Raw genomic sequence first — 14,017 nt, 5'->3', positions numbered from 1 at the left:
TTTATACAGTACTTTTATTTGTTAAACAAATGCTTGGGCCTGTAAAAAGGTTTTGTTCTTTGGTTTGAATGTATTATGGAGTATTTCATTGTATAATAATTGTAAAAATATAAAGTTCTATTTCGTATAAGCTTCGCCCTTTAAGGCTGTTGCTTGCTGGGTTTATCCCGTTATGCGGAGCATTAGCACTGAAAAATTTAGTCCACGCCCACCTGCTGTGTGGGCCCTACCCGGTCCGTATAAATTACGTTAAGAGCGGGAAATCGGCTCCCATTTTTTCTTCAGCAAGCTAATAGCACTGTCAGAAGAACAAAGAAGGAAAATTGTGTAGATGACCAACATTTGTTAAGGATGCTTGGCCCGGCAGTCGACCTCCGGTCGTCCGGTGAGTTCTCCTCCCCGAGGAGAAGCTGACGAGCAGTCTTATTTCAAGGTAAGCGCCGAGGAGTATTTCTCAGTGACAGGTCACTACACGCTGAACAACGCCATCTTGTAATTTTTCCTCTTATCGCCGACCCTCGGAGCGAATCGGATGGTTCCTCCGGGACAGGCGCGCTCAGCTGCAGCCCCCCGCTGCTCATTCCCTCCTGGGGAGCGTAGTGTCGGTGGAGGGGGGCTGAGTGAATGCTCACCCCATCCCACCTCGTTTCGCATCGACGATCACACCGCTCCCGGCCGACGGCGCCCTCAGGGGTTGCCCGGCGTAACCCAGGAGGTGGCTGACATGAAGGGACCCCTTTTTTCTACGTCCCACGCCTTTTCCCGCCAGTTCGGATGATCCGGCGGGAAGGTTGTTTACTGGGTTCCATTCCGGCTCACCGTCTTGATCCATATGGCCTCGTGTTCCAACAGGACGTCCTACGGGCGAGGCCACAGATGGTTCTTTCCTGGTAGATTGGGGGAGCCGGTCTCCAGTCCGCACCCATCACCAGAGTGGAGGGGTTCACCGAGCGGGGCTATCCCTCGGTAACCCCCCCCCTTGAGCCAAGCCTCGCGGAAGCTTTCGGAGTGAAGCTGTCCAGGTTGGAGCAGCGTCTCGCCCCTCCTGGGAAACAAGACCAGACGGTGACCACGCTCTCCAATCGAGCCCATCAATGTGCTTTTCAGGCAGCCGCAGCTAACAACAACGTGGCGCTGCTAGCATATAGCATGTCCAAGGGGCTGGAGGCCGCAGACCTGCCTTAGGAGACCAAGAGCTCCCCCTGTAAGGTAGTCGACGCCATCCTCAATATGTGTGCCTCTGCTACGGTTTGCCTGTCCAGGATTGCAGCGTGGATGACGAAGATTCAACATCCACCTAGCTCCGTCACTCCCCCTCGCTGCCGGAGAAACTGCACAAAGACCTGATGGAGGGCCCCATCACTGCGGACGCGCTGTTCGGGAGCAGCTTCAAGCCATGCTGGTGAACTCGAAGCAGTCGGAGGAGGTGCCAGAGGCTGTGCGCCACCTCATCAAGCCGCGCGGCTCATATCGCCCCCCGGCCCGCTGGAGAGACCGACGTGAGCAGAGGCAGAACAACGACGTTCCACGGCCGCGGTGGCGTCTCTCGCTCAGCTCCACCACCAGCCCCGCCCGTCAGAGACTAGCCCTCTTCATCCCGGCAACCTGCAGTTCAGCGTTTCCCCAGAGATCGCCTGCAAGACAGCGCTCTGGGCAAACAAATCGCAGAGCTCAAGGGGGAGAAGTTTTAAAAAATGACGGTCTGCGGAGGGTGTGTGTAAAAGTGACACGAAAGTTGAAATAAATCATCATTCAATGATCAAAGTGTCTGTTTTTAGCCAGTCTGTAAGCTCAGATGAACTCACAGCGGCTGCGCACACATCCTCCACACATAACGAGCAGTGTCCTTAAATAAAGGTTTTTTAAACTCACCGTCGCTCCAAGACATGACGAGTCGCTCACACGACACAATGGTAAGCGAAAATAACTCGTTGTCAACCCGAGCTGCATGATCCTCACCCAAGCGGTGTCAAACGCGCACTCGTGCGATGCAACAGCCTCCATCCAACGGCGCTGCGTTGATGATGGCGCACACACAGCTGCCCGGCGCTCACCGGCTCACATCAGTATAAATGTGGGACCGCAGGCTGGGTCCGGTGGAGGTCCTCGCTCTCACAAGAGCAACACACGCCTCACCGAAGCAATTGCGGGCAGCCGTCACCCACCGCGTCTCAGCGCTCGGCTGCTCATGGCAGCATAAGCGTGAGACAGCTGAACAACCCGGTGACGAGTCTCGCCTCCAGCGAGAGCGGCGTGCGTCCCTCCAGCAAGAGCGGCGCGCGTCCCTCCAGAGAAAACGTGTGCTCCCGCGGGGCTCGCAGCCTTCACTCCAACAGCACGGCGTAGATGAAGTCACGCTCTCCGCCTCTCAACGTTCGCACAGCGACGTCAAACGCGCAGCCCAACGGTGTCATCAGCTGTCATACGCTTCGCCTCAGCACACACCGGCCCACCTGTACATGAAGGTTGGTCCGCGGTCCGAACGCAGCGCACGGGCACGTTCAGAGCCTTTTTCGAGGAAGCCTCGCCCTGGGTCACGCGGAAAACATTCCCGCTACGCATGACGGCGGTTGAGGGGCGGACTGGTGACAGCCGTACAAAACATGACGCATCACTTAAACGCACGTTCACTCCACGAACGTTACGTAGAGTGGCTAAAACATGCTCGCCGGTCAGATGGATGGACAGGGTGTTATGCAAATGGTTACAAGTTACAGTTTGCAACCCGACCCCCTCCGTTCGGAGGAGCTATAGAGACGGTCCTGTCATCACCAGACCAAATCTCATCTCTAAATGCAGAAGTCCAAGTGCTTCTGATAAAAGTGATCTCCAGGGTTCCCAACGGAGAGGAAAACACAGGGTTTTACTCACGTTACTTCCTGGTTTCCAAACGGACCGGAGGGATGAGACCGATTTTGGATCTGTCAGCTTTCAACAAGGCGATCATGGACAGACCGTTTTCACATGTTGACAACCAGACAGCTGTTGAACAACATCCAGAGAAACGACTGGTTTGTTTTCCGTCGACCTAAAAGATGCTTATTTTCATATACCGATCATCCCAAAACACAGAAAATTCCTGTGTTTTTCTCCTTTCAGGGGATGAAGTATCAGTACAACAGGCTGCCGGTCGGGTATTCCCTCGCGCCTCGTACGTTCTCAGTGTGTGGAGACAGCCCTGCATCCGTTACACAGAGCAGAGATGAGAGTTTTGTTTTACCTGGATGACCTGCTGCGGCGGTCACGCTCCAGACAGGAAGCAGTGATGCAGGCTCAGGTGTTGACATCACACCTGTCAAATCTGGGCTTCGCCATAAATTGGAAGAAAAGCTCGATTTTCCCGGCCCAGACAATTGTTTATCTGGGAGTGGAGTTAAATTCAACCACCATGAAGGCTCGTTTATCACAAACGAGAATCTACACTTTAAGAGACCAGCTCTGCCACGTAAGACCTGGCAGAGTGGTAACAGCTGTTTCCGTCATGAAGCTGTTAGGAATGATGTCATCAGCTCACTCAGTGGTCCCGCTGGGTTTATTACACATGAGACGCCACCAGAGGTGGTTTGTGCGTCTGCGTGTGGATCCAGTAAAACAAAGAGACGGATGATCACTGTTTCCTCCCTCCGTGAGGGCAGACCTCCGACACTGGGGAAACACCCTGGTTCTGTCGGAGGGAGCCCCCGTCAGCAGACCCACGTCACGTGTCAGTCTTCACGGACGCGTCGCTGTCAGGCTGGGGGGGACATGCCTATCTCAAGCAGTAGGGGCGCTGTGGCCCCATCACACATCAGCCCACTTAAATGTTTTGGAGTGTCGCACGGTGCTGAATGTGATTCAGTACTTTGCTCCCACGCTACAGAATCAACATGTGTTGATTCACACAGACAACAAGGTGACTGCTGCGTACATAAACCGACAAGGGGGTATGCGCTCAGCCCAGATGTTACACATTGCACAAAAGCTTCTGAGTTGGGCTCACCAAAATCTGCTCTCCATCCCGGTGTTCTGAACAAAGGGGCAGATGTGATGTCCAGGGGCGGCCCACGTCACGGGGACTGCACTCTCCATCCAGACCTGATGACTTAGACTTAGATGTGACAGAAATTTGGCAAAGCAGCTGTGGACCTGTTTGCGACACGAGAGAACGCTCAGTGTCAACTATGGTTTTCCCTGAGACCGCGAGACAAACCACCACTGGGGGTGGATGCATTTGCCCACAGCCCATGGTCCAAAACACTTCTGCACGCGTTTCCTCCACCTCCTCTGATTTTACGGTTCCTGAACCGTGTTCAGGAGGAGGGATTGACAGCTATCCTGGTGGCCCCCGAGCGCGTGAACACACCATGGTTCTCAGCCCTACAACGCCTGTTATCGGGGCGCCCGTGGAAACTGCCATGAAGGGAGGACGCTCTCCTCCAGGCAGGAGGAGCGATCAGGAGTTACCCAGAAATAGGCCAGCACCTGTGGGTCTGGCCACTGAGCGGTTCCGCTTAGAGAGGATGGGTCTCCCACAGGATGTAGTGCGCACAATCCAGGATTCACGTGCTGCATCTACCACAGTGCTGTACACATCAAAGTAGACAGTTTTTCAGTGCTGGTGTACAGAGAAGGTGTAGAGGCCACCTCATGTCCATTAGGCGGCGTGCTGTCTTTTCTACACAGTTGATGGACAGGAAGTTGGCATTTCAGCACGATTAAAACGTACGCTGCAGCCATCTCTTCCTGCCACGAAGGGTTCGGAGACAGAACAGCTTTTAATCACCCGCTGATGAAGCGGTTTCTAAAAGGCGTACAGAGACACAGGCCTGTTTCACGCCCACTTGTGCCACAGTGGGATTTAATGCTGGTCCTGAGAGCCCTGATCAAAGCTCCATTTGAGCCTCTGGATCAGGTTCAAATTAAATTCTTGTCTCTTAAAACAGCCCTGCTGCTGGCTTTAACATCCGCTAAGAGGGTGAGTGATTTATCTGCCCTCTCTGTCGCTCCGTCATGTCTTAGAATTCAGGCTGACGGGCAGCTCAGCTGATTTAAGACCAAACCCAGCCTTTATGCCTAAAACATCACGAGCTCTTTTAAATCAAGAGCGATATCATTGGAGGGGTTTTTCCCTCACCCCCACAGATCAGAAGAAGAAGCATCTTGCCATCTTCTCTGTCCGGTGCGGGCGTTGACGTGTTACATAGCGCGCACAGCTGTAATGCGCCAAACTCAACATTTGTTTGTGCATTATAGAGATGCACCTGCAGGTCGCCCGTTATCCACCCAGCGCTTGTCACACTGGCTGTGTGAGGCCATTTCTAAAGCCTACAGAGCATCAGATTTAGAGCCTCCTGTCAACCTCAGGGCGCACTCGACCAGGGGTATCGCATCTTCGACTGTCTTGCATAATGGTATGACAATGCAGGACTTTTGCACTGCGGCCGCGTGGTCAACACCCTGCTCATTCATTCGCTCTTATTTACGTGATGTGACGGCCCGTTCCATGACACATTCTGTCCTTAGTGCTCTAACAGAATGAATATTGTTGTTTCATGGAACTCTGTTTAAGCTCACATCTGTCTGCATGCTTCACAGTGTGAGATGTGTATCAGTCACAAGTTGTGTCAGTTATTTTGGTTCTATTGTCACTAATCAGTTCATGACTATTGTTACCAATTAGTTCATTTGATTGATAATCAGTCATTTGTTATTATTAATCTGTCTATACTGCTCAGCCATGAACGCATAGTTACACAACATGCGTCTATGCATGGCTCACATAATTACGCAATGCGTAATTATGCACATAGGGAGCTGAGTGACAAGACATTTTTTGGGCAAGCTTCTGCTTCATACGGTGTTCGAATGGACCCAGTGAGGCGAGGACCACATCTGCTTCGCCCTTAACCCACCAAGCGACAGCCTTAAAGGGCGAAGCTTATACGAAATAAAACGTTGGTTACGTACTGTAACCCCAGATTCTATGAGTATAAGCATAGCCCTTTAAGCGTCGGGCCTCACTGGCTCCTAAATGGCTGAAGAAAAAGCTATTTTGGGAGCTGATTTCCCGCTCTTAACGTAATTTATACGGACCGGGTAGGGCCCACACAGCAGGTGGGCGTGGACTAAATTTTTCAGTGCTAATGCTCTGCATAACGGGATAAACCCACCAAGCGACAGCCTTAAAGGGCTACGCTTATACTCATAGAACCTGGGGTTACAGTACGTAACCAACGGTCACTACTTCACGGATTTCGCCTATCACGGGTTCTTTTTGGAACGTAACCCCCATGAAAAACGAGGGTTCACTGTATATATATGTATATATATACATATATATACATATATATATATATATATATATATATATATATATATATATATATATATATATATATTGTATCTCCCTACCTACTTCAGGCTATATACTGGTAATAAATATTAACAAAATTTAGATAAGATAATGAGAAAAACGTTTAGATTTACATTGTTAATACTCAGCACTAAAATACAAGTTTATGTATATATGTATGTTTTTGTTTCCTTTCTGTTTTTATCATTCTGTTTTTGTGGAAATATTGTATTTTTAAGTCAGAAACAAGAAACAAAGCCATAAACTAAAACAGAGCATGAACGTTGAACATTGAGGTTGAAAAATCACCTGTCTGACTGCTGCAGCAGCCATGACAGCTGTGAGAAGGACTGGGCCAGCAGAGCAGCACGGACTGGGAAGGTCACTGGATGTTTAAGATCTCTACAGTTCTCCTCCATCTTATGCACCATGTCCCAGCTGTAGCCTGAAAAAGATCCATTACAAATATGAATTAAAGGAGTAGCATTTTTGTCAATAAATGCATACAGCCGACTACTGTTCACACCAGATTTCAACAAGGACCACGTTACATTATGATGAGAAATTAATTCATTCATTCAACCTTTATTTATACAGGTTAGTCTCATTGAGCCTCGAGGACTCAATTAATTACAAGAGAGACCTGATTTTAACAAAGAACACAGATTAGGTAAAGACAAAAGACAATTGTATCAAAAGAATATATAATGAAAAGTGACAGGGTTTCAAGGCAGATCAGGACAAAAGAACCCAGTTGCGCAAGCAGGACTCAGGAGGCAGATGTATAAAATAAAATACTATTAATAATAATAATAATAATAATAATAATAAATCAAAAGGCTGACATGGCAGCAAAACTTACAAAGCAGACTCAAGAACAGGATCAGACAGGAAGGACAGGATAGGCAATACCCAACGACGAACCGACAACGACAGAACTGACAGACAGACTTTATATACACACAACCAGGACATGACACAGGTGACGATAATCAGACAATCAATACAGACACAAGGGAGAACAGACAGGGGAAGGCCCACTAGATGGTGCTATCCCTACAGTATCCCCCCTCAAGGACGCCCCTTGGCATCCCCAAGAAACCCCCTCCCAGAAAACTAGGGCGGGCGGAGGGAGGAACTGCAAGGGTGGCGGGCCCGAACAAAGACACACAATGACCAAAACAAAACCGACAGGACAAGGCCTGGGGACTAAACCAAGTAGGGAAACATAAAATGTCCAGATGGCCGGGAGACCAGCCACTGGCTCAGAGCAGGTCAGGTGGGTGGCCGGGAGGCCATCCGACGGGCCAGAGCAGGTCAGGTGGGCGGCCGGGAGGCCGTCCGACAGGCCAGAGCAGATCAGGTGGGTGGCCGGGAGGCAGTCCAGTACAGGACCATCGTTCAGGTGGGCGGCGTGGAGGCCATCCAGTACAGGACCACCGTTCAGGTGGGCGGCGTGAGGGGCGTCCTCCAGGACCCTCTCGAGACGGGCGGCGTGAGGGGCGTACTCCAGGACCCCCTTGAGACAGGTGACGTGAGGGGCGTCCTCCAGGACCCCTTCGAGATGGGCGACGTGAGGGGCGTCCTCCAGGACCCCCTCGAGACAGGAGACATGAGCTGAGGGTTGCAGGCTGGCCAGGATCCTCTTTAGCAGGACCAACAGGGTGAGGTGAAGACCCTTTGGCGGATGCAGGATCTGGAGCAAGAGCGGAGTCCGTTTGGGTCCCCACGGCTGAGCAGGCAAGAGCGGAGTCCGTCTGGACCCCCCACGGCTGAGCAGGCAGGAGCGGAGTCCGTCTGGACCCCCACGGCTGAGCAGGCAGGAGCGGAGTCCACCTGGACTCCTACGGTTGAGCAGACAGGAGCGGAGTCCACCTGGACTCCCACAGCTGAGCAGACAGGAGCGGTAAGGGATCCACCATGGGGGCTGCGTGCAGCAACAAGATCAGGAGAAGATGTGTCTGGGTCTATGGGCTCAGGACAGGTTGTGTCCTCACATAGTGTGGATGATGCAGAGGCTGCAGGAGATGGAAAAACTATGGAAACTGTAGTGGGCATGGGAGCGACCACAGGGGCTGCAACTGTGAGGAACTCTTCTGCGACTGGATTGTTTGGGGCTGGATCTTGGTTTGGGCTGGCTGCTACAGGTTCTGGGCTTGCTGCAGCTGGTTCTGGTACCACTGCAGGTTCTGGGCTGACTGCAGCTGGTTCTGGTACCACTGCAGGTTCTGGGCTGGCTGCATCTGGTTCTGGTACCACTGCAGGTTCTGGGCTGGCTACAGCTGGTTCTGGTACCACTGCAGGCTCTGGGCTGGCTGCAGGCTCTGCAGTGTGTGACGCGACAAAACTGGGATCAAGTTCAGCTCTTAGTTTCATGGCAAATTGAAAGATCACCTGATGAACCGATGTGCTGAGCAGGTCAGGCTGTGAGATGAATATATCTAAGAGTTGGTCCACCAGGCGTCTTCTAGTTTTAACTCTGTCTCTTGGAGTGATTCTGAGAATAATTATAGAGCCTCTGATGAGGGGATCAGCCACCTGGTCCTCTACAGAAGGCAGCTCAGGGATCTGGTCATCCTCAATAGGAGCAGGAAGTGATTGTCCAACACGCTCCCCGGGCTGACCCCCCTTCGTCCACTCCACAGATGAACGGGGGGATGACTGCTCCCCCCCCCTGCAAAATTCTCCCCGGTTTCGCAGGTTCTGGCTGAGGAGAGCAGGCTGGAGGCTGGGACCAGGAGGAGGCGGAACCAAAAAACTCAGCCTCGCCGGGCTGAGTGCGAGGAGCTGGAAATGCAGGTGATGTGGGCAGAAGAGCAGCGGACCGGTTCCGGTTGCGTCTTCCCTTTCCCTTCTGGCGGCGATGTGGGTGGTGTACCAGGGCGAACCAGAGTTCGTCCTCTGACTCGGCGTCCTCCCCAGACGTCCACCCAGAACAGACTGGTGAGTAGGAGGAACTGAACCTGGGTGCTGTGTGGTTCTTTTGGAGCTGAGATCTTCGTCTCTCCTCCTGCAGTAGGAGAGGTCAAGGAATAACTTCAACCACCTGGCTGCAGCTTCTCAGTCCCAGGACGGGTCTAGTCCAAAAGGCACCGCACCGGATCGCAGCTCCCTCCATCTGGACAAACTCGGGCAAAAACAGGTGAGCAGAGTCTGAGTGAGTCTGCCTGCTGGGTTCAGGTTTTGGTCGGTTCGTACTGTCAGGGTTTCAAGGCAGATCAGGACAGAAGAACCCAGTTGCGCAGGCAGGACTCAGGAGGCAGATATATAAAATAAAATACTTTTAATAATAATAATAATAATAAATCAAAAGGCTGACATGGCAGCAAAACTTACAAAGCAGACTCAAGAACAGGATCAGACAGGCAGGACAGGATAGGCAATACCCAACGACGAACCGACAACGACAGAACTGACACACAGACTTTATATACACACAACCAGGACATGACACAGGTGACGATAATCAGACAATCAATACAGACACAAGGGAGAACAGACAGGGGAAGGCCCACTAGATGGTGCCATCCCTACAAAAAGTAAATATAAGAAATTATTAAAATAAAATTAAACAAAAACAGCTAAATTATAAAGCGATATAAAAAACTAAAAACAGGAAGATGTCTGCGTTGGTTTTTGCCATGAAATTAGCAGTTGTTTAAAATCCCTTAGAAAGGTCAAGGTCAAGAGCTTCAGATCTTGTTACAAGATATTCTAGGAAACAGGAGTGGAAAAGGAGAAGGCCCATTTGCCTAGTTCAGTCCGCACTGAGGGAACACTGCATTTAATAATGTCCTGAGAGTGTACGCTGTATCTGCACTGACAAAGTGACATGTAGGAGATGTATGAAGGCAACAGACCAAGAAGTGATTTAAAAGTGAAAATGTACCAGTGAGAGAGTCTGTGTGAAGTCATTGATGTCCAATTGATCAGTGAATACAGGGTGCAGTGATGGGTAGGGTAGTTACAGCTGTAGTGAACTAAGCCTCAGGTCAAAATCTGGCCTTGAGGGCCTGCCTGGAACAAGAACTGTATTTCATTGATTTGAGTCCAGAAACACAAGATCAAGTCCATCCAGAAGACTTTCTAAGTGTCCTGCACTGATCAATTGAAAGAACACTCTCTTTTTCTATTATCATTACTATTTTACAAATGTTTGATAATCAAAGTGTGTTTAGTTCAAACCATTTTTAAATGTTGAAGTGAACTAATCATTTTTAATCAACTGTGAAACAGTATTAGTGATTTTTAATCCTCATGCAAAGTAGAAATCACGTTAAGGTCTGTTACAGAGTAATTATGCATTTTCTGATTTTCTGTCTTTGAATGAGCAAGTGTAAGTTGGTCCAAGGTTGGAGTCAAACGCAAAACAAGTTGTTGGAACGAACTGTCATGTTTTTAAATCCTCTCAGACGTAAATATAGAGGCTGGCACCTGTTTTCCCCCAACTCGCCTAAATATTCCTCTCGTCTGTCTTTAAAACATTTTCAATCTGTTCCATAACATTCTTGCTGTTTTTCTGACTTCTAGTGACCTCTTACGTCACAAAAACACACCCCTGTCTGGTCAAAACGACCAATCAGGAACCTCCCAAATGAACCGGAAATAGAACTCTTTAAATGTCGGTACTTCCTAGTTCAAACCAGTCGCTTCAGGCTCCGGCTTCAGTCGTTTGCAGCTCCAGTGCTGGGGAGAACAGAAGTCCAGGCATGATCCAGAGCTCTTCCGAGTCTTGTGGGGATTATGACATCTTCCACCTCTGAGTGGAACTTCTGACGGACTCCACTCATGTGAGTCCACCAAGAGGTGAACTTGTGTCGAACAAGTACCGTCACTACTTCGGACGATTCACAGCTGTTCCTACGGAGACGCTGAAAGGGTGCGTTAAATGGAACTTCATACCAGTGGAGACATCTCCAGGTAAAGAGTTGATTTATACCACCTAAGTGTACCGGGGAAGAAGCTGGGAACTCACCGGAGAGTGCCGTTCTGATGCCGACACACACATTTCCCTCATCCATCCTTTCTCTCAACTTAAACTTCATTTCCATCTTTAAAACTCTTCTTTTTGCTAGAAATCATTCCAGATATTTTCAGAAGTCTGTTGTGAAGCAAGGTTTTCAACCATCGCCGTATGGTTTCTAATTGTACAGCTTGCTAAATTAGCCATGTTGTTATTTTTCAATTTTGCCAAATTAATGTAAATGTGTGATGTGTTAAACTTTGATTCTGTAAATAAATGACCCACTGTCGTTGGTGAGTCAAAGATAAACACGTTTCCGTCCACATTTAATTAAATTCAATGCACATTATTATTCAGTCCAGAAAAATGAATGAATCCGTTTAATTTATGAATATATCACAGAATATGTTCATCTACACAGCCAATTATGAATCTTAACGCGTCAAGTCTAAACCTGCTTAACTGAGCCTTGAAGGCAATTCATCATCCTGTTACGATTTCTCCCTCTCTCACTCGAGCTGCAGTTACTCCATGTTGATCTGTTTGTTAATAAAACTTGATCTGGGTCTTCATCTTTAGTAAAACTAAACAAATCTCAGCCCTATTTTTTTACCTGGACACAGCTGACAACACTAGAAACATTTTCTACTGCGAACAAAACTTTTAACACGGCAAGAATCAGCCCAGTTCAAACAAAACAAGTCCGTTCATACCATATCACAGGAGAGCTCCCTGTCAGTGTTGACAAACTTGTGCTGCGTTTCTTCTTCCGTTTTAAAGGCGGCGCACGTGGCTCTTCTTCTTCTCTGTTGGCTGTAGCATCAGCGCTGCAGTGCCGGCGCAACCAGCTGCTGCCTTAATAATGATTGTTATGCGCAACTGCACCCGGCGACAGTAATAACAGTCTACATGCAACATTTTTTTTTCTCATTCATTAAATGCTCAAATCGGGGACATTTTCGGGGACAGCTTTAGCCGGGGACAGGTCGTCCAAAATAGGGACAGTCCCCAAAAATTGGGGACGGCTGGTCACCCTATCAGTGGTACATCTTCATCTTTAAATCACTTCTGCACGTTCAGCTCATCAGCCCTGATTACACTCACCTCTTCAGCTCATCTAGTTCACCTGCTCTGCACCCTTTATAAACTCCATTCTCCCTCTCCACCGGGCTGAATTATTAAACCTCCCATGGTCCCTAATAGTGAAACCTTAAGTCATAGTATCCTGTTCCATAGTTTTGTCTTTTGCCTTGTCTTGCCTTGAACCCTCGCCTGTTTTTTGACTCCTCGCCTTGCCTTGCCCCTCTCTGGATTTGTCTGCATATCTGACCATAGTAACGACTCTTGCTCTCCCTTTGACTCTTTTGGATCACGACTCGGCCCTGTTCTTGTTTCTCTGCTTCTACGTGCTTGACCCCTTCTACGACCATTGGACCACGCCTCTGGATTTCACCTGCCACATTCAGACTGAGAAGTTTGGACTCTTGCCTTGGACCCTGACCCCAGCAACCAGCAGACTAGTTAATAAAAACTGTTCTTGTTTTTGCACTCCTGTGTCTGGCTTACTCTGAATCCTAAACCCAATCGTGACATATTTGCACTCATTGTGTCTACTATTAATGTTCATTTTAGATGTGTGGTTTTGTTTCTTGTTCACATATATACATTTTATTTTTAGCTTTGCTTTAAAGTTCTTGTTTTGTGATTTGTACATTTGTGGGTTAAAATAAAGTTGAACTGAAGGCCGTCTCTCTTCTTTAAACATGTTTGAGGGAAATATTCCTGAGAGATCCAATAATTTTGTGTCTTTTTATGATTTTCAGCTGAGTTAACAGTCATTAAAGTGAAAACAGGATTTCATGATAATGCTGGCACCATTTATTTTATTATTTCTTTAATCTTCAACGCTAAAAAAAAAAAAAAATTTATATATATATATATATATATATATATATATATATATATATATGACCAGTTCTGCTGGTCTCACGCGATCCTCTCCTCCGGAGCCAGGACAGGCAGGCGTCATCTTCCCAGCTCTGAGCTCAGCTGGTGACTTGCAGAAGGCCGTTGCCAGACCCCAGCCTTGCATAATCATGAAGGCCCGACCTGCGCAGACAGGCAGACAGAGACGGGTCTGCGACGAATGGTGGAAGCGATTTTAAAAAACATTTTACGTGTAAAAAAAAAAAAAAAAAAACGCTTTTTTTAAAAATCGCTTCAGCAATTTTTAAAAACATTTTATGTATTAAAAAAAAAATAGTTTATTTAAAAATCGCTTCCACCGTCCGTCCCAGACTGTCCAGTCTGCCTGACTGCCGGGCAGGATCTGGATTCGGCCTTCATGATTATGCGGGGCCAGGGTCTGGCAACGGCCTTCTGCGAGTCACCAGCTCCAGCTTCGCGGTGACCAGCGGAGCTCTGAACACGCAAGGCCAGGATCTGGAACCCGAGCCTCCGAGTCGGCACAACGAAGGATCTTCCACGGTGACCAGCGGAACTAGGAGCCGGGGGGATGACGCCCTGTCCGGCCTGGCGCTCCGAGGCTCAGTGGGGGAGGACCGGGGTAAACCAGCAGAGCTTCATCCAGCTTGCTCTGAATTAAGTCGTTGGCCACCAAGCACAAAAAACACCAGCACGTCAGCATGAGACCAAGATGTTGTCATTAATGTTTTTAAAATCTTTAAAATAAGTCCAGCCACTGCTCCAGTCCGAGAAATTGC

At 48.8% G+C, this 14,017-nt stretch overlaps 1 protein-coding gene across 1 annotated transcript in view; it reads right to left on the bottom strand.

Moving 5' to 3' along the window:
* LOC119413575 (protein FAM151B-like) overlaps nucleotides 1–6,773 on the bottom strand; it is a 32,743-nt gene extending 25,970 nt beyond the window's left edge. Inside the window, exon 1 of the mRNA XM_037680630.1 lies at nucleotides 6,641–6,773. Coding sequence (XP_037536558.1) covers nucleotides 6,641–6,762 — 122 coding nt within the window. The 5' untranslated portion in view covers nucleotides 6,763–6,773. The remainder of the gene's footprint in view (nucleotides 1–6,640) is intronic.
* Nucleotides 6,774–14,017: the final 7,244 nt, after the last annotated feature.

The sequence above is a fragment of the Nematolebias whitei genome, chromosome 8 (assembly GCF_014905685.2).
Source record: "Nematolebias whitei isolate Nwh7 chromosome 8, NemWhi1, whole genome shotgun sequence".
In the NCBI taxonomy this organism is placed as follows: domain Eukaryota; kingdom Metazoa; phylum Chordata; class Actinopteri; order Cyprinodontiformes; family Rivulidae; genus Nematolebias; species Nematolebias whitei.
Note: the sequence above shows the minus strand (reverse complement) of the source record. Positions and strands in the feature narration are given on the sequence as shown.